Source organism: Crocodylus siamensis, chromosome 5 (assembly GCF_052110815.1).
Source record: "Crocodylus siamensis isolate JL-2025a chromosome 5, ASM5211081v1, whole genome shotgun sequence".
Taxonomy (NCBI): Eukaryota; Metazoa; Chordata; order Crocodylia; family Crocodylidae; genus Crocodylus; species Crocodylus siamensis.
Genome location: NC_143399.1, coordinates 170373510 through 170398305, shown reverse-complemented (window position 1 = coordinate 170398305; position 24796 = coordinate 170373510). Strand labels below are relative to the sequence as shown.

Genomic DNA, 24796 nt, shown 5'->3' with positions numbered 1-24796 from the left:
TAACAGATCTTTAATTTAAAGAATTAATTTAAGCCATCTTTATATAGGTGGGGGGGGGTTTAAGCATATTGACAACAATTTTTAAAATATGATTAAATAAAAAAAATCTGATTTGAATTAAAAAATCAGATTTATAATTTTTTTTTTTAAATCATTGATTTTTTCCTCTACCTTGCCCCTTTCTCTTCATTGATGTATCAGAAGAAAAGCTGCAAGTTCATTGTCCCAGATATGTAGGAAGAAGGACCAGATGTGAAAGATGTGGTATAGTAAGGTGCAGCTTTTTATTATAACTCATCAGGTTCTTTCTCATTCATTTGGGAAGGCTGCTGTTAATCCCTCTCCCTCCCAAACCTGGTCCCTGGCCATTGCTGAAATGCTATCTCCTCTGCCCGTGTCATGAGTAATGGTCTGGGGAAAAGGGGTTATTTTTTCCTGTATCAGACTTTATGGACCACAGTATTGTATTTCCTAGCCTCTTCAGGTAATGCCTTCCATAACTCCAGTTGCAACTAGGCACACCCCATCCTTAATGGGAATATGTACTGCACATTTGCTACCTACTAGGTTGTGACAACTTGAGCTGTATCCCCTGCTTTTCCCAACTAGGTCCTGGTGCTATTTTGACAGGAAAAAATAAAAAAGAAAGTGTCTCCTCTCATTAGTCTGTCAGTGAGCTCGGTCCAGCCTGAAAAGAGGACAGCTCAGGCATTGCCCATAGGAGACCACCACAAATCCAGTCCTATTCCAGTCTCATGGATGGTAGTCACTGATCTGAATGTGGAGTGGCTCATTTAGCGGAACAAGACATATATGCTCTGCACTTGCTGTATAGAAGAACAGTGGCATATCTGAGTCTCTGTAGGCAACCTGTAGTATGGGTGACATCCCCAGCTCTATACAAGAGGGTTGGGAGAAACTGTTAAAGCAACTAGGACACCAAGGACATTGAGGTGATGGGAAACTAGTTAGATCTGACTGGCCCTGTTCTCAGGTAGAGGAGCAACAGCTTCCAGGAAGCTAAGATCACATCAACCAATTGCTTACTGATGTATGAGCAAGTGCTCTGGGACCTGAGCAGTAAGGGTTTGGTAGAAGTCTGTTAATAGGTCTGGGACTGCTACGGGTTGTAAGTACTTCCAACCCTTTGAAGAACTAATAGTCTTCAGGTTTTTTTCACTTTTCTATTAAATGTTTGCAGTCTTTGATGTACAACCTACTTAGTTCACTTCTTTCTTTGCCTGACCCTCAACAGCATAAATTCTGTGTACCAACACTGAGAAGTGCTCTTACCATAATATTCTGATTTATTGGTGAGTTCTTAGGATAGAAGGCTATCAACCTTCCTGATCCCTTAAAAAGAAAAGTAATGGAGGAAAAAATTAAAGGAGCACATAGAATATTATCTCTTAAGAATCCTGGTTGTAGGGCCTTTTTTTTAATTTGCCTTTCTCAAATGATTGAAATTACCCCATGTCCCAGGTCTTAGCGTTCATCAGGGCTAGGGATAGAAGTTGCACACAAACTGGTTAAGTTAGCAGAAACTGGTTTAAACCTGTAACAGAACAGGCACATAACAGGCACATAAACACCTGGTGGCAGCGGAGGGAACTATCACGGCAGGCACAGGTGAAGCACCTGTTATCTGCCAGCTACTTGGGGAGAGCTGCCATGGGCTGCCTTGACTGAGCCGGGAGGCTGGGCCGGACCAGGCTGCAGGGCGTCGTTGGTTCCCCATGCTAAGGCCCATCCCAAGCACCCGGCACCACTTCAAGTAGGCACTAGGTGACAGGTGCTTCATCTGTGACTGCTGCAATAGTTCACTCCACCACTACTGCCACTGGCCAAGAGAGGGAGGGGGGGTGGGGAGTTGCGCTGGAGCTGTAGCCTGTCTGCTATCATGGCCCCTGTGGGGGCTGGAGGCAGGAAGCGGCTGATGCTGACCTCTGCCCCCTGGGGCTGCAGCCCGGGCCGTGCTGCCGCAGCAGGAGACAGCAAGGAGTTGGGCTGTAACTAACCCCAGCTACCTATATCCCTACAGCCAGGTCACAGCCCACTCCTTGGGTGCCACGTTGGTGTCCCTGCTGCTGCTGCCTGCAATGGGGGCATGAAACCCTCCTTTCCCCCAGGCTGTTGGCATCTGGCTACCACAGCCCTGGGTGCATGAGTGGAGCCTATTGGTGCCCATTCTGTCCCCTGCAATGGGGGATTAAACCCTGCTTCCCATCAGGCTACTGGGCCCTGCCCCTACTCCTGCGCCTACACAGCAAGTGAGCAGGGGTGAGGGGGCTGGGGACCCTCTCCCCATCCAGGCACACCCCGGCTGGGGTACCTGCAGACCAGGGTGGGGGTTTAAACCCCTCCCCAGTCATACTCGGGCCTGCCTGGGTCTGGCTATGCCCCTCCTCAGTTTAGTTTTCCTCCAGCTGAGGGCTCGCTCTAGCCCCCTCCCTGCCTCCACCCCCCCTTGCCCCCCCAGCTTCTGACCTGAGCCACTACAGGCATGTGGCTGCATTTCCAGAGTCAAAATAGAATGTCTATTCACTTGCAAATTGGTTCAATCTATGCAGGTTAGACTAACCTGCACAAATTGACTCAATGCATGCTCTGGCTTTTTGAATGTCTGTCCTTAGCCTGAGAAGTCAAGGTACTTTTTCAAGAGAGCGTCCATATGTATTTTCTTGCTGTGGCTGTACATGTGCCATTGCACTTGATTACAGAGAACATTTTCTTTAGACGTACTTGTTGGGAGTGCTGTGGCCTCACCCGTCCTCATGCTTTATGGGGTAAAGTGTGGTATATGTCTCTTGCTCCTTAGTTCCTCTGAACCGCTATTAGCTTGAGGTGCAGTGCTGTGCTGATTTGGGATTTGAAGCCTTTAGCTATGGTTGAATTCTTTTGAAACCTATTTTTATTTCTCAAATATGCCCAGTTTTTCTGTTCTCTTCTTTCTTTTATCTCTGTTCTATTTTGGTTTTGGGTTTTTTTTATTTGGGAAGAACTGTTTTGTCTTTTAAGAAAAATAAATAAATTCTTTCTTCTTTCACCATTGATTTTGATCTGTGCCATGTTGAAATATTTTACTGATCTGGCACTTTTCCTTTTAGAAAGGTCATTAGCTTTTTAAATCTTTAATTAAGAGAGTAGTAACCTAGGATTGTTGTTATGATTTATCTCCAAATATTGTGATTTTTAGAACATACCTAACCTATGAGGGTGCCATACCTGCCTCAGATCTATACTTCTGGTGATTTATGTTTATCAAAATAAGTTTGTGTATCTTGAAAATGCAAGTCATCTATATGTGGGAGCAGAAAAGAGCATGACACTAGGCTGTAGCTCCATCATCCTGGGAATTGAATGATGATAATTATGGTCCCTGCATGACTAAGAGCCTCTGACCCAGAAAAGATTCTTCATTCAGATCTGCCCACCCCGAGTCTCAAAAGGTTAGATGCTTTTTGGCTCTGGGAAATAGAGGGAATGCTCTTCCCTACCTGGACACACTCATATTCACAGCAGAAAAGAGGAAACTAGATGTGCTTATCTAATTAAGGGGTCCAGATGGTGTCAAGAGAAAAATCTCTTTTCAAGTCTGACTAATGGAAGATCTTCTAGGTCTTAAACATATGGACTTATTTATTAGCTCAGTCAGAGTCTATTTAGCTGCTGTCTCTGTACATTGTGCTCTAGTCAAAAGACAGCATATGTTTTCTCACCAGTTTCTCCTCTGGTAAAAGAACCTGTCCTACAACAGAACCTACATTTAGCTCTCAGGTCTCTGAGGCTTCATTCTGAACATAAGGCAATGTACTCCTTGTTCTACTTTGCTATGAGAGCAGTTTTTCTAGTGGCCATCATTCCAGCCAACTGTTTTGGTTGATCCTTCATGTACTACCTAATATAATACATAAGTATCCTTGAGGATCTACCCAAAGCTGCTGTCTAAAGCAGTGGTGCTCAACTAGTCTGGCATCAGATCAGTTGTGATGCAGGGCCAGTTCACGGGCTGAATCTAGAGTATGGATCCACATCATCCGGTCTGCAAAGCTGGGATTTGGCAGCAACGGCATTAATTGCTGTGGCTCCTGGAGTTGCAGCAACCATTGCTCCTCCTATTATTACATTTCTGGTCCCATGGGTAGACCTGCAAACCAGATGACATGGCTCTGCACTCTGGATTCAGCACCTGCAAGGCTCCCCATGAGGCTGGAAATTTGACTCTGGGAGCCACAATTAATGCTACCAGTACTTACAACTACCAGATTTCTGGACCTGACACCACAGGATCTCTATCTACCTAAAGTGGTAATTGAATTCTACTTCAGTTGGCAGATTAATTTGGTGGTATTTTTCCTAAAATCTCACTTCTCCAGACCTAAGATGTTAGACACCTATATGTGAAAATGGGTTTGTCCCTCAACCTGCACAGGACTTAGCCTTTCATAAAGATTCTGCAACTATTTATCTCCTTAGCCAAGAGATTCATAGGCATAGTGCTGCTACTGCAGAGACTGTCCATTTGTAGATTGATCTGTGTTATGAGACACCCTGGATAATGTTTCCATAACTGTTTGCAGGGAGGCTGCTTCTAGATCTGTTTTACACCTTTAATAAACATTACACAGCTGCAGAAGTTTGCAGGACAGATCCTGCATTTGGTAAGACAGTCCTTCAATTGCTTTTGTCTCTCAGACTTGAAGACTCATTTCAACTTATTGGAACTGCTTTTGAGTGACCTGCAATGAAAACATTCATTTGGACAATCTCTTAAAGAAGAAAGAGTAGTTATTTGAATACATGAAGTTTGAGTTGTATTGTCTATATACACACACCCACAACCAGCCCTTTTTCCTCAGAGTCAGATGCACCTTAAGATGTTTAAGGAAACAGTAGCAGGAGGTGCTTGTTGCTCTTTATCTCCTTGGCATGAGAATATTGCTAAGGCAAAGCCTGTGAACTCTAGGGATATGACGATGTGCATCAACAGTGACAATAAAGACAACACATCTCGGAGAAATCCAGTTACTAAGTAAGTAACTTTTCTCCTTATATAATGTTGTCTGCTTCATAATCATACATTAAAGGTAGAAGCAGTTTAATGAATAAAAATCAACATACTATAGTACTGGTAGCATGATAGCATCATGTAGCACAAAAGATTGTGCCTATTGCTACTCTAAGTCCTGAAGCAATCTGAACTTACACTGAGACTAAGGGTCATATTTTTGGGACAGAATAATCTTTATAGATTCAAAAAGCTATTTTATTCTGTGAATAACAAAGTAAAGCTGTACTTCAGCTACGGTATTACTAATGGAAGGATAAGATTAGTCTACCCATTTCTGTTTTCTCTCCCCCTTCTCCTCCCCACTCCCCCAAATAAATCAGTGCAGGTAGAGTTTTAGATCATAGATACAAACCCTTTTTTTTTAGCTTTCAAATAGAAACAATTTGATTTTAAATCCACCCTTGCCTTCATTCATAGAACAAAGTTTTGAGCAGTTTTCTCATTCTTGGATATTGCTGAATCATCTGACTTCACTTTCCCAGACTACAAAAAGGTCTACAGCTTTCTCCTCCTACAAGTCTGCTACTTCCCGGGGGCCCGCATCCGAGACATTGTGGAGAGGATCCCACAGCTCCTCCGGCCCACAGACTACTACCCCATGCTCCTTATTCACGTGGGCACCAATGACACGGCACGGAGCACCCCCAGCCAGATCATGAGGCGCTACAGGGAGTTGGGAGCGGGGCTTAGGGGTCTGGGAGCTCAGGTGGTGTTTTCGTCGATCCTCCCAGTCTTGGGCTTTGGGCTGAGGAGGGAGAGGAGGATCCAGTGAACCAAAGACTGCGGCGCTGGTGTCATCGGGAAGGTTTTGGCTTCCATGACCACAGCCTGCTCTTTGGTGAGAGAGGCAGCGAGCTGCTGGGAAGAGATGGCCTCCACCTCTCTCCCCTGGGGAGGAGGCTCTTCTCAGCCAGGCTGGCTGACCTGCTCCACTGGGCTTTAAACTAAGCCCGCTGGGGGATGGGGGAACTACTGCCACTGCTGGCCCGCTGAGCGACCCTTGCAAAGCCAGCAGACCAAGCCACTTAAGGGAGCCCACCCCTGCCTCAGCCCTGGCACAATCTGTGGGCAAGGCAAGAGCCCCCAAGGGCACACTTGCCTGCCTGTACACTAATGCCAGGAGCCTGGGCAACAAGCAGGACGAGCTCGTCCTCCTGCTCAGTGCAAAGAAATATGATGTCATTGGGATAACAGAGACCTGGTGGGACTCCACCCATGACTGGACCACGGGTATAGAGGGCTATACCCTGTACAGGAGGGGTCGTGTTGACAAAAGGGGCGGGGGTGTAGCTCTCTATGTGAAGGAAAGCTACATGTCCCTGCAAGCTGATGTTGGCGACCGGCATGGACAGCTAGAGACCCTCTGGGTAAAAATATGTGGAGAATACGGCACAGAGGACACAACGGTGGGAGTCTACCACTCAAAGTCCTGAGCTTGACCAGGAGTTCGCCCGGGAACTGACTGAGGCCGCTTGCTCCAGGACCTTGGTTGTCATGGGTGACTTCAATTACCCGGACATCTCGTGGAAAGATCACTCAGCAAAATCCGAGCGGTTGCAAAGCTTTCTCTCGTGCGTGGATGACCTCTACCTGACTCAAGAAGTCTATGGGCCAACGAGAGGCAAAGCGCTGCTCGACCTGGTACTGGCTACGGGGGATGACCTAATCGGCGACCTAGTGATCGATGGGAAGCTGGGTGACAGCGACCACGAGCTGATCACCTTCACCATCCGCCGTAAAGCTGGCAAGTCAGTCAGCAACACAGAAGTCCTTGACTTCAGAAAAGCCGACTTTGACAAGCTCAAGAGGCTAATCGGTCAGGCCTTCAGGGACCATGACCCCAGGGTGATGGGAGTACAAGAAGAGTGGTTGCTCCTCAAGGAAGCAATCCTCAATGCACAAGCTAAATCTATCCCAACACGGAGGAAAGGCAGCAAGAAGGCACAGCAGCCCCCCTGGCTCTCCAGGGACCTAGCGGACCTCCTGTGGCTTAAAAGGAAAGCCTACAAAGGATGGAGGATGGGATTCACCTCCAAGGAGGATTACTCCGCGCTGGTCTGGTCCTGCAGGGAGCAAACCAGGAAAGCCAAGGCTGCAACTGAACTCCAACTAGCTTCAGGCATCAAGGACAACAAAAAGTCCTTTTTCAGGTATGTGGGGAGCCGGAGGAAAAGCAAGGGCAACTTTGGACCCCTGCTAAACCAGATGGGGCAACTGGCAACTGACGCCCAGGAAAAAGCCAACCTATTAAATAGGTACTTTGCGTCAGTCTTTCATCAGTCACATGGGATGCCTATGCCTGTTATGGGACAGGGAAATCTGGGTGAGGGGGATCCCCTACCCTCCATCAATGCTGACCTCATGAAGGAACACCTTGAGAAGCTGGATACCTTCAAGTCAGCTGGCCCTGACAATCTGCACCCCAGGGTACTCAAGGAGCTGGCGAGCGTCATAGCCCAGCCCCTGGCATGGATCTTTGAAAACTCCTGGCGCTCTGGTGTAGTGCCCAAAGACTGGAAGAAGGCCAATGTGGTGCCGATCTTCAAGAAAGGGAGGAGAGTGGATCTGGCTAACTACAGGCCCATTAGCCTGACTTGTATCCTGGGGAAGATCTTAGAAAAGTTTATTAAGGAGGCCATCCTTGAGGGACTGGCCCAGGCTAACATTCTAAGGGATAGCCAGCACGGGTTTGTTGCGGGTAGGTCTTGTTTGACCAATCTCATTTCCTTCTATGACCAGGTGACCTATCACCTGGACAAGGGAGAAGAGATTGATGTCATATATCTTGACTTCAAAAAAGCTTTTGATCTGGTATCCCATGATCACCTCTTGGCCAAACTGCCCAGTTGTGGCCTTGGCTCCACCATGATCCGCTGGCTGGGAAATTGGCTTCGTGGTCGGACCCAGAGGGTTGTGATTGATGGCAGTCACTCATCGTGGTGCCCTGTGACCAGTGGGGTCCCTCAAGGCTCTGTCCTGGGACCCATACTGTTCAACATCTTCATTAACGATGTGGACATTGGAGTCAGGAGTGGACTGGCCAAGTTTGCCAATGACACCAAACTTTGGGGCAAAGCATCCACGCCAGAAGTTAGGCGGGTGATCCAGGCTGACCTGGACAAGCTCAGCAAATGGGCAGACGAGAACCTGATGGTGTTTAACACCGAAAAATGCAAGGTTCTCCACCTTGGGAGGAAAAACCTGCAGCACCCTTATAGGCTTGGCAGTGCTACGTTGGTTAGCACTACAGAAGAAAGAGACTTGGGGGTCATCATTGACCACAAGATGAACATGAGCCTGCAATACAATGCTGCGTCTAATAAAGCGACCAAAACGCTGGCTTGCATCCATAGATGCTTCTCAAGCAAATCCCGGGACGTCATTCTCCCCTTGTACTCGGCCTTGGTGAGGCCGCAGCTGGAGTACTACGTCCAGTTTTGGGCTCCACAATTCAAAAAGGATGTGGAGAAGCTTGAGAGAGTCCAGAGGAGAGCCACGTGCATGATCAGAGGTCAGGAAAACAGATCTTACGATGACAGGCTGAGAGCCATGGGACTCTTTAGCCTGGAAAAGCGTAGGCTCAGGGGTGATCTGATGGCCACCTATAAGTTTATCAGGGGTGACCACCAGGATCTGGGGGAATGTTTGTTCACCAGAGCGCCCCAAGGGATGACGAGGTCGAACGGTCACAAACTCCTGCAAGACCGTTTTAGGCTGGACATAAGGAAGAATTTCTTTACTGTCCGAGCCCCCAAGGTCTGGAACAGTCTGCCAGCGGAGGTGGTTCAAGCGCCTACATTGAACACCTTCAAGAGTAAATTGGATGCTTATCTTGCTGGGATCCTATGACCCCAGCTGACTTCCTGCCCTTTGGGCAGGGGGCTGGACTCGATGATCTCCCGAGGTCCCTTCCAGCCCTAATGTCTATGAAATCTACAAAAGAAAATGCCTAGTGGTTGAGCTTCGTGTTGTTATAGCTAGGGTTCTACCCAACTTGAGGTAGTCTTCTACTTTTGGAAAGCTTACTTTCATAAGCCTAGGAGGTAGTTGTTTAGGCGCTGAGAAACCATGATCTGACAGGGACAGGATTGCATGATGAGTGCTTAGTCCTTAAGAGCTTGATCCTAAATGCAGAAGGAAGGTCCATTCTTGCCTGTAGGAAAGGTAGCAAAAGGGCTGGGAGACCCCCCTTGACTTAGTAGGGAAGTCGTGGACCTTCTGAATCTGAAAAGAGAAGCTTATAAGGGATGGAATTTGGGCATTACCACTAAGGAGGATCATGTAGCACTGGCCCATGCCTGTAGGGAGTGGACCAGGAAAGCCAATGCTGAAACAGAACTCAAACTGGCTACAGGAATCAAGGACAATAAAAAGTCCTTCTTCAAATATGTGGGAAATTGAGGGGAAAAAAGACACAAGCAACAGACCCTGGCTAAACCAAATGGAGCAGCTGACAACTGACACCCAAGAAAAAGCTGATCTCCTCCAATGATTACTTTGTGTCAGTTTTCCACCAGCTCAAGGAGATCACCCTGCCTGACAGGACACAGGACTCCCAGGGTAAGGGCGATCATGCGCCTGTAATTGGCAAAGATCTTGTGGGGGAACAGCTAGAGGGGCTAGACATTCACAAGTCAGCTGGCCCAGGCAGAATGCACCCAAGAGTGTTAAAAGAATTGGCTGACATCATAGCATAACCAATGGCAAGGATATTTGAGAGCCTGTGGCTCTTGGGAAAGGTTCCTGAAGATTGGAAGTGTGCCAGTGTGGTGCCTATCTTCAAGAAAGGAAGGAAGGAAGATCCAGGGAACAACAGGCCAATCAGCTTGACCTCAGTCCCTGGAAAAATCTTGGAAAAAATTATCAAAGAAACTATCAACAACAGGCTAATGGAAGGCAACATTCTGAGAGAGAGCCAACATGGCTTCAATGCAGGTAGGTCTTGCTTGACCAACGTCATTTCCTTCTATGACCAGGTGATGCATCACCTGGACAAAGGAGAAGAGGTTGATGTCATACATTTAGATTTCAAAAAACCTTTGACTTGGTCTCCCATAATGTAAGTCCTCATGGTAAAATTGGGCAACTGTGGGCTTGACAAACTTACGGTTCAATGGCTGGGTAACTGGTTCCATGGTCAGACCTGGAGAGTGATAGTTGATGGAACAATCAGTATGGCTCATGGTGACCAGTGGTGTCCCCCAGGGCTACGTTCTCAGACCAGTACTTTTTAATATATTCATAAATTATCTGGATTTGGGTGTCAGAAGTAGACTTGCCAAGTTTGCGGAAGTGCGGTTATTCTAGGGGATAGGCTGGCAATTCATGCTGACCTGGACAGGCTTGCAAGATGAGGGGATCAAAACCTGATGACATTCAACACGGAGAAATGCAAGCTGCAAGCTCCACCTCAGGAGAAAAAACCCACATCATACTTATAGGCTTGGCAGTACTATAGTCACTACCACCACAACTGAAAGAGACTTGGGGGTCATGACTGACCACAAGATAAACATGAGCCAACAATGTGAAAGCAAATAACTCTGGCTTGTGTCTACCGAAGCATTTCAGGCAAGACCCAAGAAATCATTCTCTCGCTTTACTCAGCCTTGGTGAGGCCACAGCTGGAGTACTGCATCCATTTCTGGGCTCCACACTTTAGAAAGAACGTGGAAAATCTTGAGAGATTCCAGAAGAGAGCCACGTGCATGATTAAAGGTCAAGAGAACAGGCCTTATGAGGAGAGGCATGGGACTCTTCACCTTGGAGAAGTGAAAGCTCAAGGGTGACTTGGTGGCAGCCTATAAGTATATTAGGGTTGTGCACCAGGAACTGGGAGAACATCTGTTTACCAGGGAAGACATGATCTAACAGTCACAAACTACTGGAAGACTATTTTAAAACTGGATATAAGGACAATGTTCTTTACCGTCTGAGTCTCCAGAGTCAAAAAAGCTCCCTCTCTCCCCCACCCCACCCCAGAAGTGGTGCAAGCACCTACTCTGAATACCTCTACAAAACACTTAGATGGTTATCTTGCTGGAGTGATCTGACCCAAGCTGACCTCCTGCCCCTTGGGCAGGGGGCTGGGCCTGATGATCTTGCAGGGTCCCTTCTAGCCCTAGTATCTATGAAATATATGAGGAGGTGGCCGTTCAATTTCACGGGCAGATCATCTGGCTGGCTGCCACTTCTGCAGGCTGAGCATGGTGGAACTCCCCCCCCACCTCTGATTGGTCATGGGACCCCACTCCTCCCAACAGGTTGCCAGATGTCCCAGAACCACAGCTTAATTACCCTTATTTAAGTCTGTGGAAGCCATTAATCCATGTATTACTAAGCTTTCACTTCTTGGTAAGGATTTTTGGAGGTTTTTTCTGGGTTTTTGTTTTGTTGGGGGGGGGGGGTTGCCTGCGAGCCTGCTGTTTTTTGCAGAACCTGCCATTTTTCACAGTAAACACCTGATTTAGCATTTTCCACAGAAATCATGCTTTCAGCAGGTCCCTAGTTATAGCACTTGAACAAAGATACATTGCAATATAAGTAAAAATACATGGGTTTTGTTACAGTTTCCATAAGATAGGAAAGTGACAAAGCACAAGGACAAAGAACAAGAGCACTAAAGGTTTGATGAATGTATCATGCATCCATCCTGAATGTCTTGGTGAGTGTATCAGTCTTTGTCCAAGTGTGTACTGGTAGCTTTTATGTGGATTGACCTGACCGGTTAGCCATTCCAGGGGTTTTACTGGTTGTTTTGGTTAGGGGAAGAAATTGGTGATGGAATTGGGTATCCTTTTCAGACTATATTGGTTGTATACAAAGAATGTACAGAGATTAGTTCCTCCTTTTTCCCTGAACACAACAGGAATCCAGTGAAAAGAGACAGTTTTTTTGGTCACAGTTTGAAGTCTCTTTCCATCTGCTACCCTCCTTGACAGCCTTACTTTTTTTCTCAGGGTCACTCCACAAGTGCTTCTCTGACTGCTGATAGGCTTCCTTACTGCTTTCTCCATGTGTTGCTCCTGCTGCTGCTGCTTACATGCATGTGTATAGTGTTACATAAGGCACAAGTTTTCAACCTTTTTTAAAGAAGTATACCCCTGGTGGCCCCCTTTTTAATAAGTGTATGCCAGAGCGCTCCAGCTTGCCTTAGGGCACAGTGGGGAACCGTGCCCTGCAACACTTTTCTCCAGGGTGTTTTTATTTGATACCTGGAAATCCACATATCAAATTTTCAGCCTGTGCTGCAAATATGAGGCACACTCACACTCGTCTAGATGCGCCCATAAAGGTAAAGGTCCAAATAACCTCAGGCTTGAAACTTCCTCTCTCATTTTTAATTCCTTGGCTATTTGAAAAGAGGAAACATGAAATGGTAAATTCAAGGGCCAGTTTCTGCAGCAGCTTAATACTGTGTAGGTCCATCTTGTTTACATCCATCATAAGTTGTTTGTTTTTCTGGATGTAATTTGGCAGTTTAATCCTATAAACAGAATTGTGTTAGTGAAAAAACTAAGAGAACTCTCCATAATATCAGATTCCCAGCCCCCCTAAAGCAAGACTAGAGGTACAGCACAGCATAGCTCCCTGATACCCATCCCTTGTGCCAGATTGGACTTCTTCTCTGGCCAGATCTGGCCTGTGGGTTGTAGACTGCTGACCCCTGCTGTAGTGTCTTCTCATCTATAGAAAAATGCAATCAAGCCAGTCACCATAGGAACCAGAAAGAAATCTGTGCAGAAACTGCACAGTGGACATAAACATAACTAGTTAATCACAACGTAATTAGTAACCCAGCCACACACAATGAATGGCATGATAAAACAGAAAATAAGTTGCAAGTTAGTACACAAAATACATGTAATAACTTTCATAGATTTTTAGGGTCAGAAGTGACCTATAAGATCATCGAGTCCAACCCCCTGGTCTGGGCAGGGAAAAGTACTGGGGTCAAGTAATCCCATTCAGGGTTGAAGCTGGTTTCCACAATGCCTTAAATTGAATATGTGGCCAGCCAACTAAATTGGGACTCCCAATCTTGGGGACCCATTGGAGTCAAGGGCTCTGTACCCCCAAAGCTGGGAATCCCAATCAGCTGGCTGCTTCTCCCAGCCATTGGGGTACATCAAAGTTGAGGGCTCCTGCAGCTGAGAAGACTGATCAGCTAACTGGCTTGCTACTAGATCCTGGGCTCCCCCTGCACTGGCAATACAACATGATTGGAATCTAATCCACAATCCCACAACTGCACTCCTGTCATGCATGTGTAACTTGCATGTAACTTGGACTGATACTCTTCAATGTCTTCATCAGTGACTTGGACGAGGGAGTGAAGTGTACTCTGTCCATGTTTGCAGATGATACAAAACTGTGGGGAGAAGTGGACACACCGGAGGGCAGGGAACAACTACAGGCAGACCTGGACAGGTTGGACAAATGGGCAGAAAACAATAAAATGCAATTTAACAAGGAGAAATGCAAAGTGCTGCACCTAGGGAGGAAAAATGTCCAGCACACCTACTGCATAGGAAATGACCTGCTCAGTAGCACAGAAGTGGAAAGGGATCTTGGAGTCCTAGTGGATTCCAAGATGGACCTGAGTCATCAGTGTGACGAAGTCATCAGAAAAGCTAACTGCACTTTATCGTGCATCAGCAGATGCATGACAACCAGAACCAAGGAGGTGATACTTCCCCTCTATCAAGTACTGGTCAGACCACAGTTGGAATACTGCATGCAGTTTTGGGCACCACACTTGAAGAGGGATGTGGATAACTTGGAGAGGGTCCAGAGAAGGACCACGCATATGGTTAAGGGCTTGCAGGCCAAGCCCTATGAGGAGAGACTAAGGCACCTGCACCTCTTCAGCCTCCGCAAGAGAAGGTTGAGAGGCAATCTTGTGGCTGCATCATGGGGGTGCAGAAGGGAATTGGTGAGGCTGTACTCACCAAGGTGCCCCTGGAGATCAAGAAATAATGGCCATAAGCTAGCAGAGAGCAGATTTAGACTGGACATTAGGAGGAACTTCTTCACACTTAGAGTGGCCAAGGTCTGGAATGGGCTCCCAAGGGAGGTGGTGCTCTCCCCTACCCTGGGGGTCTTCAAAAGGAGGTTGAATGGACATCTGGCTGGGGTCATCTGAACCCAGCACTCTTTCCTGTCTATGCATGGGGTCAGACTCGATCTATTGAGGTCACTTCTGACCCTAACATCTATGAATCTATGAACATTATATTTGTGTAGCATGGTAGGAGGTATAATTGTTGGGATTGCAGATCAGATCCCGTTATGCTTTTAATTTGTCTGCCCAAGGGGCTCAGATATTTTCACTACTACCCAACTAGCCAAAATTGAGAAGTAAGTTTGGAATTTTGTAGCTGAAGCTCTTATACAGTATAACCGCAGAAATCCAGCATGCTTGGGACTGAGCATGAAAGTTCCTTGGTCTCTCTTTGTCAGTTTCCTTCCTTGTAGCATTTCCTCTGAAGAATGAGGTTTAAAAATATATTGATTAGGGACAGTCCTATATAGATGTCTAAATATTAGCATAATGGATGCTGTTTGCATAAATGCTAGAGATTGCTTCCCTATAAAATACCTTTTCAGATGTCTTCTGTTCTATACTGTTTGGCTAGGGACATAAACTGATTTAAGTGATCAGAAACTCATTTAAACCTATAACAGAACAGAAGCTCAGTGCACATAAACCAGTTTCAAATGGCTGAAACTGGTTTAAGATAAACCTGGTTGAATGTAGTATCACACTTAACTCATTTGACCCAGATCAGTTTATGAAACTTCTGATTCAGACCCCTTCCCAGTTCATGTTAAATCACAGTCCCCCCAGCATGCTTTCCAGCCCTGGGCTGGGCTGGGCTGTCTGCTCCAGAAAGTAGGGCTGGCCCTGCCCCTTTGCTCCCTACCTGGAGCAGTGAGGGCTGGCTGAAAAGAGGGTGGGGGGGCAAGCCCCACTGGGGTTGCAGCTCAGTCTGCAGGGTGGGGAGGGACTGTCCCCCACCAAACAAGCCCTGACTGGGGTCTGGGACCAGGTAGGGCCCTTCCCCATCTCAAATTTACTGCTGGCTGCAACTGTGGATTAGAAATCCCAGATGCACCTGGAAGCAGGAAGAAGTGATGAGTAACACTGCAGAATCCTGCTGCTTGAATTTTGGACAGCAAATCCCAGAGATCTCTGGGGCATCAGGAAGAAGTGAGCACAACCAGGAAGCCATGCTCTAGCACCCCACAGCATCTGGCTTGGGGCACTACAGACATGTGGGTGCATTTCCTGTATTAGATAAATGTCTATTCACTTCTGTTTCAATTTAATCTGTGCAGTTTAGACTAACTTGCAAAGACTGAATCAATTCAGCCTCAGGCTTTTTGACTATCTGTACCTAGCCCCTATCATCTGCCAACCTGTCAGTGATTTAAAAACTTAATTAGAATAATTGGCAAAACCCCCATTATCTTGAATTACTAAAAAAGAATAGCTTGTACACAGATCATGCAGAAAGATATTTCACTGCCTTGAAGCCAGATGTGGGGAAATTACTCTTTCCCTAGAAATTATGCAGCGCGCAGCTTGAATAATAAGAAAAATCCAGACTCTGAGCGTAAGGTTTGAGCAGGACAAAAACCTATATCAAATTGCACAAATACACAGAGAGAGAGTCAAAGAATGATTTAGCTTACATAATCCTAGATGAGACTTGTATTTTGTTACTAACCAGTTACATATTTTTGGAAAAGAAAATCTCTACTTCTACCTTAAACCAGAACCTAATGGTTCAGGAAAAGCTACACAGAAATTAGTGATACATTTTGACTGAGAAGTATTGGAAATGGAGGTTACCATATGTCCAGGTTTTTCCAAACATGCCCTCTTTTTTGGTACCCTGTGCTGCGTCCAAATGGGTTTTGTAAATGTAAGGGAAAAGTCCAGGATTTCCTCCCCTGGTCTGTTTTCAACATGGCACCCCCTAGGGAGAACTACGGTTCCCAGAATACCTAGCACGACACCTGCACAGTTGAGAGCAGTTAGCAATTTTGCTTTGCTCTGCTTGTGGGAGCAGGGAGAGGGCTGTCCGAGGTAGCAGGAAGTGCAGAGGGTTGGGAGTGAGGGGCACTAGCAGGGCTGGATGCAGCAGGAGGCTGTAGGTCCCGAGTGCGGGGTACCAGCAGTGCTGGGGGGTCAGGGGTCTGCAGGTTGGAAGTGAGGGGCATCAGCAGGGCTAGGGGGCCAGGAAGCTACAGGTCATGAGTGAGGGGCACCAGCAGGGCTGGTGGGGCAGGGGCCTGCAGGTCAGGAGTGAGGCACTGTCAGGGCTGGGGGGGCAGAAGGCTATGGATTGGGAATGAGGGGCATCAGCAGGGCCAGGGGAGGGGTGCAGGGGCTGCAGATCAGGATTGAGGGGAATGGGGGAGTGACTGTGGTTTGGGTGTGCAGGTCACTGGCAGTGTCAGGAGGCTGTGGGTCAGGAGTAAAGGGCACCAGCGGGGAGTGGGGGGCAGGGTACTGCTTTTTGGGAATGAGGTGTGCTGGCAGGGCTGGAGTCAGTAGGTTTGGAGTGAGGGGCAGCAGCAGCAGCGCTGGGGGAGGGCACTGACATGTCACGGCCCCCCCACCACCATATTTTCCCCCTGCTCCCTCCACCTTCAAGTGTTGTCTTTTTGGACCTGGCAATATGGTAACCCTAGCATCTGTCAATTCCCTTCAAAACCTCCAAGTCAGTGGTAACCTATATTCTGTCAAAAAGGGGTGGAATAGAGGCAGATAAATTGAAAAGTTATTTATGCTGTTGTACTTGTCGGCAGAACTATGTATTTAAACTGGGTACAGTAAAATATATTAGATGATTATGAACTTGGTTAAGAATCCTAACTGGATTATCTGGAATGTACCAGAGAGAGAGGGTTCAGAACCCTAATATGTGACCAGATTAGCTCAAAATATTAGGTTGCTAAAGCTAATAACTTTTACTCTTGAAAACCCCAGTTGAGAGACTTCTGACTATCTAGTGCTGTGATTAGTAAGACAAGATTCTTTGGGTAAATCTGTTATATTTTATTAAACCAACCTGAAGAAGAAATTTTCCAACTATTTGAGCTGTTCTAAGAAAAGAGATCAGATTTATCCAAAGAACCTTGTCTACCCATGTCCTTAGACCAACATGGCTACATACCCATGGTTAGTAAGGGCATTGTTAACTTAATAGCATTTATACAAATTTACCACGGATTTACCACATACTGTAGGTTAGTCCCATCTTTGTCCCAGGTGCCCATGGATATTTACAATAGTATTAGAAATGGGTATGTTTATCTGTAGTCATATTTTTTTGACATGAAGGAAGATGCATAGGATTCAGGTTTGATGCATAAGGTGTAAATTAACTTTTTAAGACTTGGGCCATGGACAGACATTTGTAGGACTACAAACACATTTGCAGATTGCCCTAGCCTTGTGCATCACCCCCATAGGCAATGAAGTTCTACTGATTGTCTTGATTTGTTTTTTGATGACTAGATACCTAGTCATTCTTCATGAATGCAAACCATACCTCTTGAGAGAGTTCTCCATTGGAAACTCCATGAAGGGAACCTCATGAAAAGGTTCTGCAATATTATTTACATAAATTAGGGGGAAAATAGTTGAGAAGTGCTAAGTGAGAAAGTGATTCTTAGTTGTGCATTAAATAATGTCATAATCTGTTAATGAGACTGCCAAATATTTTAAAAGAGAAGACATAATATTAAAAGATAAAGAAGTTCATTCTGGTTTTATTTTTCAGAACAAGATGAAATATATTTTCAGGCCACTGTGTCCAGATTTTTCATATTTTATATAAAAGTTGTTTTATATTTTGTAAAACAAGTTTAAATTCAAGTCAGTATGATTTAAATGGTATTGAATGGGTATTGAACCCTGCGTAAAGTATTCCCCTTCTGGTAATTTCTGCTTGCATGGTATCCTTTTCATACGCACTTTTAAATTATTTAGGTTTAGCAAAGATGGGAAGCATTTTTAACATGCCAATCATGGAAATCATGTAAATGAAATGTTGCTTTAGAACCAGCGCTTAAATACTGAAACCTAATTGGTAAAGCTGTTTTCTAATAAATCACTTACTCAGAATGTTTGTCACTTTGTTAAAATGAAAGCCCTGTTTCTGCAAATGTTTGAATCCATGTGGCTCTGCTTGCAAGATTTGGTCTATGTACTCTTTATATTTCACCTTTCAGATGATGAGCCATAAATTATCTTCAGCTTATACCAACTCCCATGGTGTTTGAAGGTGTTTAATACTTTGACTAGTATCTGGAGTCTACACTGGAAATTTTTACCTAATGTCATTTATGGAATATTATTTCCCTTTTTACCAGTATAACCCTTCTACAGATGAGTTTTTCTGTCAAATGTGCTCTGTTGGTATATCTTTATTTTGTTCAGGATGTTGATGCAACTATACTGGTACAAGCATACTTTTGCCCAAATCAGCTGCCAACCCATTAGAAGGGTTTGTCACTAGCTCTACATGACCCCTGAATAAAATCAGTTTATACTTGTAAAAACCCTTTTTGTAAGATAACTAGCAGCATAGGGGATCGTATAGACGTAATTGGATACCATAAATACTTTAATCATTATGCTCATCCACTGAAATAAATGGAAAATATATTTTGAAGTCTGGTGTAATTTTAAATAATGTTTGTTTTCTTCCTCCTATTTTAGCCAGAAAGTGAAATTTCTACTACGGTTGAAGATTATAGTTCAGAGGTAAGAGTAATGTAACATTTTTAAAAATGTCACATTGAATCATTGTCAAGTTTAAATATTTCGGTTTTCCAAAATGAAAGAAAGAAAAGACATGAAGGATTAGTTTGAAATGTTACAAATGACATGGAATGTTACCTGCTTTTAACATTTAAACCGCTGTTAAGTCACAGCTAAATAAACAGTATGTCAGATAAATAATAAGATGGGTACTATGGTTAATTAGAGTGGTAAGTTTGCAAACCAATGTAATAATTTCCTCAATTCATTTTCATCTTAATCTTTTGTCATACCATTCATAGTTCTAACTGTGCAACTGTTTCTCTCTGTTCATTTTCTTTGGAGAATTAAATGCCAAGAGTATTTTTAATTTCCAAATAATGGGGAAACCACTGGTTTGTTTAAATATAAGAAAAAATACCATGCAAGGCTGTTATCTGGTTCATACTTATGCCATTGTCAGTATTGTCTTTGACTTAAATAGGAAAAGGATGATGTCCTTAATAGTTTCATGCTAAAAGCTATTAATTTTATTACCCCTTGATGATTCCTCAAAAACTGTATAATAGTTTCTTTGGTCATCTGTTGGAGGTTATACCTGAAGCTAAGTGCAGACATTGGTAGGGGTTAGGAGGAAGCTAGATCATGTTAAAAATGGCCAGGCAATTTAACTTAATTCACCCTGGTGCAGACCTTGCATTTGGACCCGATCTTAGTGATTAGAAATCAATATAAGCCTGTAATGGTACAGAAGTTCCACACACGTAGACAGGTCTAAAAATCGCAGAACCCAGTCTAAGGTAAACCTAGATTGATGTACACTCAGACTTAATCTAGGTTAGATTGGTGCATCAAGCTTCAGTACATTACCTGCATAGCCCTAGGGCTGGGAAAGGCCAGCCACTGGCCCCAAGCACCAGCTGCACTTTACCTACCTGCCCCTCCCCTGGCACCAAACTATTTTTAGCGCCCCCCCCCCCCTCCAGCCCTTGTCCTCCACCGTGGACCAGCCAGGCCCCCCAGCCCACAATCCGCTCCAGGTGGTTTTATCAACACTCACTGCTGCTGCTGGAAGCCAAGGAAGTAAGTCCTGGTGTGGGGAGGGATGGGGGCGTTGATTTGCTGGGCAGGGCTAAAAATTTCCGCTGGTCCACACCCCCCTCAAGTTCCCTGTGGACCCTGTGAGACTTCTGATCCTGCTTCCCCCCTCACCCCCAAATTGTTTGGCCCTTCATTCCTCCTCTAGATTGCGCCTACCCTCCACCCCCCCAATCCCTTCTGCAAATCATGCCTGCCCCCCATCCTCACATAGGTCACACCTGTCCCCCCATTGCTGCCATTGGTTGTGCCTGCCCCCCATCTCCCCACAGATCACGGCTGCCCCTATCCCTCTATGGATGTCACCTGCACCTTCATCCCTCCTGTGGATTGTGCCTGCACACCCTCATCCTGCAGATTGCACCTACTCTCCTATTGCTCCTGCAGATGATGCCTGCCCCTCCATTCCTCCATGGACTATGCCTATACCCACATCCCCCTGATCCCTGCCACAGATCTTTTCTACCCCTCTGCAGTCCCCCTGTGAATCTGACTTGCCTCCTGATTTCCCCCATGGACTCCCTACTTGCTCCCCAGCCTGCTTTCCCAGCTCCCTTGCCAGAGTCCCCTATCCTGACTTACCTTGGGTCAGGTGGCCATTTTTAACACAACTTAACCTTCCCCTAACCCCCACCCCTGGATGTCTGCACTTAGCCTGGATGTGCTTTCCACTGGTTATGGTAAGTTTTATATCAGATGGTATTAAATCCAGTAGGGTAACACTGGGTGAGCAAGAGGGACACGAGTCCTTGGGCACTGCCTAAAGTGGGGGAGTGCCAGAACAGAGCTAGGGGAGTGCCCACCCTCCATCCTCTGTCATCTTGTCACTTCTTCTTCATCCCCACATTATGAATCTTCCTTGTAGCAGCTCTAGCTATAGATGTCCAGAAAACAGAACAGCACAGTGGCAATGTGCAGGGGGTGCATTTGCACCTGCTGAGAGCACCAGTGCACACCCTGACTGGCCTTACTTGCCACTTGGGCAATGGGCAGGGTGGTGCCAGCGGGAGCGCCGGTGCCCCCCGCCCCCGCAAACACTGACGGATTGCTGCAGATGCTCCCAGAAGTGGTCGCAGCGATCGGCTGTTGCAGGATTGGCCGCAGGGGTCAGGACAGTGAATCAGCTGCAGGCCCCCCCAGGGAGCAGGATTGGCCATGTGGGGGGGACATGCCCCCCCGATTTAAGGCGGCACAAGTCGCCCATGGAACAGCACAAAGTATAGGAGGAACAGTGGGTAGTGATTCATTGCTGCAGGGAGCAGTTGTCACCTCCTTATCTTGCCATTTAAAATCAGTGGCTTTTAAACCATTCAGTGCACATGTTGGTGGCATCTCCTTCAGAAGCTATGTACATTTAGCCGCTACTTCTGCACCCTATACCACCATCACGTAGGGCCCAGAACTGGCCAGTTAAGCTTCTGATTACATCTTACTATTCCTGATAATTTCCATTTAGGAGCATAAGACTGAAGTGGGCCTCCTGGGTCATTTAAAGCAAGTCCCTTATGTTTACAGATGGTCTCCCTGCTGAGGGGTCCAGGGTCCCACACCAGCTCATTGCTGCGGTTGCAGGGAGATTCCCTTTGAACCTTTGTAGTCCTGGGCTTCAGTCAGGTTCAGTTCCTTCTGAAAAATGGTATGTGAGCAGCCATATGTAAGAATTCTGAGGTGCTGGAGTGTGCTTAATGTTTATAGAATCTGGAGAATTTTGCTGCATGCAACTTCAGAAGAATCTCTAGCATTCACAATGCGATTGTTCAAAAACTTATAGTTTACCAGAATTGAATGGATTTCTATAGGAATGTCAAAGGCATATCTCTAACCACTCTAACACATTTTAAGGCCATACTGGAAATCGTGAGGATTCACAAGCTTCTCAACACAATGTTTATAAGAAATTTAAACATTGAAAAACATTATGTTTTTCCTTTTTTCATTCTCTGTACTGGACAGACAATTTTAACTGACCCTTTCAAAAAAGGTTCAGTGTGAATCAAACACTTCATGCAGAAAATTTCAGCCCAAATAGACTAAAGTTGGCAATATTTGTAGCACCTTAAAACAGAATCTTGTAAAAGAAAAGAATTGAGGATAGCTTCAATTAAATGACTGCTGCCAGCTTCATCAAGGTGGGTGGGGAATGTAGATAGTCTGCTCAGATTAGTGGTTTAATCTTTCATTCATACATGCACAGCATGCTTACTGTATGTTGTGGTGAGGGAACATAAGGAGAAGAAGATAGGAAGGACTTTCGGGAGCTCTGTGTGTGTGTGTATACGTGCACGTATGCAAGTATATGCAAAGCCTAAGTGCAGCTCACACATGCACAGTTTACAGTTGAATGGGAGAGTTGCATTTATAGGCAAAGGATGGTCACAGTAAAATCAAGAATTTGTTTTCAGTGTATAACACAGTGAATGAGTACTATTTAAGGGAGTCCAGTATATATGTAGAGCTTCCTTTTGGGAGCATTAGATATTCATGTTAGTATGGTATGCATCCGTGAGAAATTATACCTAGGGACTTACCAAATTCAAGGTGGCTGCCTCCTGATTTTGCAGTCTGAGCTTGGCACCAGTTGCCATTTTCATGGTGGAGTATGTTGGGGGCCCCCCCATACCTCTGGCCAAGGGGCCCCAAAAGTTCTGCCCTTCTCTGGAGATTATCAGATGGCTATCTGTCAGTCTCCACAGAAAGGTAGGGAATCTGGGACCTCTTGGCCAGTCGGGGGGGGGGGGGGGGGGGGCCTGCCACATTATGCTGTGAAAAGTCTCCCCCCACTCTTCCTTTCCCCATGCTTCAGGATGCCAGAGATTCCTGCCCTCTTCTGTTTACACAGCTCCCTTTCTCTTTTTTTCCCCCACTCGCTGACTGATTTGGGGCTTTTTTGCAGTCCCTGCACTTTTTTCATAGGGACCTACTGATTTTGTGGTTTCTATGAAATTTGAGAAAGCACAAATTTGGTAGGTCCCTATTTATCCCAGAAGTATAAGCAACTCAAAACATAAGCAGCAGCTGTTGAAGGCTGTAAACCCAAGAAAATCTGCAAGTATTAGGAAAGAGAGTGAGTGCGCAAAGGATATGGCTGTAATAATTTATGATAAACAAGGGTGAATGTGGATTTATTATTATTAATGTTTTATTATTTAAATTTTACTAACATCTACAGAGTACAAAGTTCTTTCTAACCTGGAACCCTATATAAGTAGAGATTGAGCTATCAAAATTATTAATAATATTTAATATAAATAAGTAATGTTTATATTAATGTAGTAATAATAGCACACTCTCTGTATTTACTAAAAATATTTTCCCATCAGTACAGAAATAATAATGCTCAAAAACAATAATTAGGCGTTATGTTGTAATACTTTACTTCAATAATTTAAAATTTGTTAGCTTATTTAAAGCTGGCAGTGTAAACCATATGACTGTCTAGGTTGTTAGCTGCTTGCCTTGAAGAGCTGGATTAAATCCTTTAACAGATTTCCTTCCTTGAGAACATTGCTTATAATGACCCTGTCTAATGATAGAGTACAGTTTCCTAAGCGAAGCTGGAAAAAAAGTAACTGCAAATATCAGCATTCTTGTTTTCCTGAAATTCTGTTGGATATGAAGTAATTTGTTCCATTTTGTTCTGGCATGTGTATAAGTATGACAGTAAAAATGAAAATTCAGTCATGTCCATTTGTAATAAATTAATTTATAATAAATCACTTTGTGCAAGATTGAAACCTTTTAATATAACATTTAAGTTAATAATTATAATTGATTGTGTGTTCAGAGCTATAGTTTAGATGCCAGGCTTTCTCAACATCATAATTCTCTTTTTATGGACACTGGATTTATGACACATAATAACCTGCCTGATCTCTGACTCACCAGGTACCTCTCCACTATTCATCCCCCTTCTCTCCCCTCCACCCAGCCTCTCTCACCCATTGACTCTTCAGTGTACATTTTCACTGATTGTCTGTCTTTTATGCACACCAGCTCAGCTTCTGGCTTTTTTACTTCTCATTCCATCCAGGAAGAGTATACATCAACTACTGAAACTTCCTCAGCCTGACTAAGTGTTTTTGAACCCAAAAGCTTGCTTAAAATTTTTTTTCCAACTATTTAAGTTGGTCTAATAAAAGGTATCAGATTCACCCAAAGAACCTTGTCTGCCTATGTCCTTAAACCAACCTACACCCCTGTAATTCTCTTTTAGCTTTCTTGTCCATCCTTTCCCTTTCTCATTCCCTTCCTTGTACCCCCTTAAGTTTACCTCATATTCTGTACCTTTTATAAGAGTACTCAAAGGCTTCCAGCCATTTTTTCCTTCCATTAGACCATTAAAAAAAGAAAATACTATTAATATTTTTTTAGTAGGATGAAGAAAATAAGGCTATTATCAGAAAGGTAATTATATTGTACAAATTGGTCTTTAACCTATAATAAAGAAGGTAATTTGACACATGTTGTTATATCATGGAAAGTTAGCCAGTGCATTATTTTTAAAACCACCAATTTTTATATTTAAAAAATTACCTATTTGCTGTAATTGGACTTAAATTTGCATGTATTAATAGTACAAGCAAGAAAAATTGTCTGCCTATATATAGTGTAAAAGTAAGAATAACGGAAATAATTTGACCAAGTTGTTTTAATTATAGGAATGTTAAAATATTACTTATATTAATTCTATTTAAAATAGATTAAAACTGTACTGGAGAATTCATTATGTTACAAGATTTAATAAGGTGATTAAGATCTATAAGCGTGGTGAAGCTTAAGAAGCAGCTTCAAATATGTACATTTTTAAATCAGTTCTTTTTTATTTAATGGCTTGTTAAAGGAACACA

At 44.6% G+C, this 24796-nt stretch overlaps 1 protein-coding gene across 7 annotated transcripts in view; it reads left to right on the top strand.

Annotated features, from left to right (window-relative positions):
- The window catches only part of AKAP9 (A-kinase anchoring protein 9), a 229934-nt gene that overhangs the window by 57623 nt on the left and 147515 nt on the right, over positions 1-24796 (top strand). For all 7 annotated transcript variants that reach the window (XM_090047082.1, XM_090047076.1, XM_090047075.1 and 4 more), the window contains one exon: positions 18810-18854. In XM_090047082.1, coding sequence (XP_089903208.1) covers positions 18810-18854 — 45 coding nt within the window. The remainder of the gene's footprint in view (positions 1-18809; positions 18855-24796) is intronic.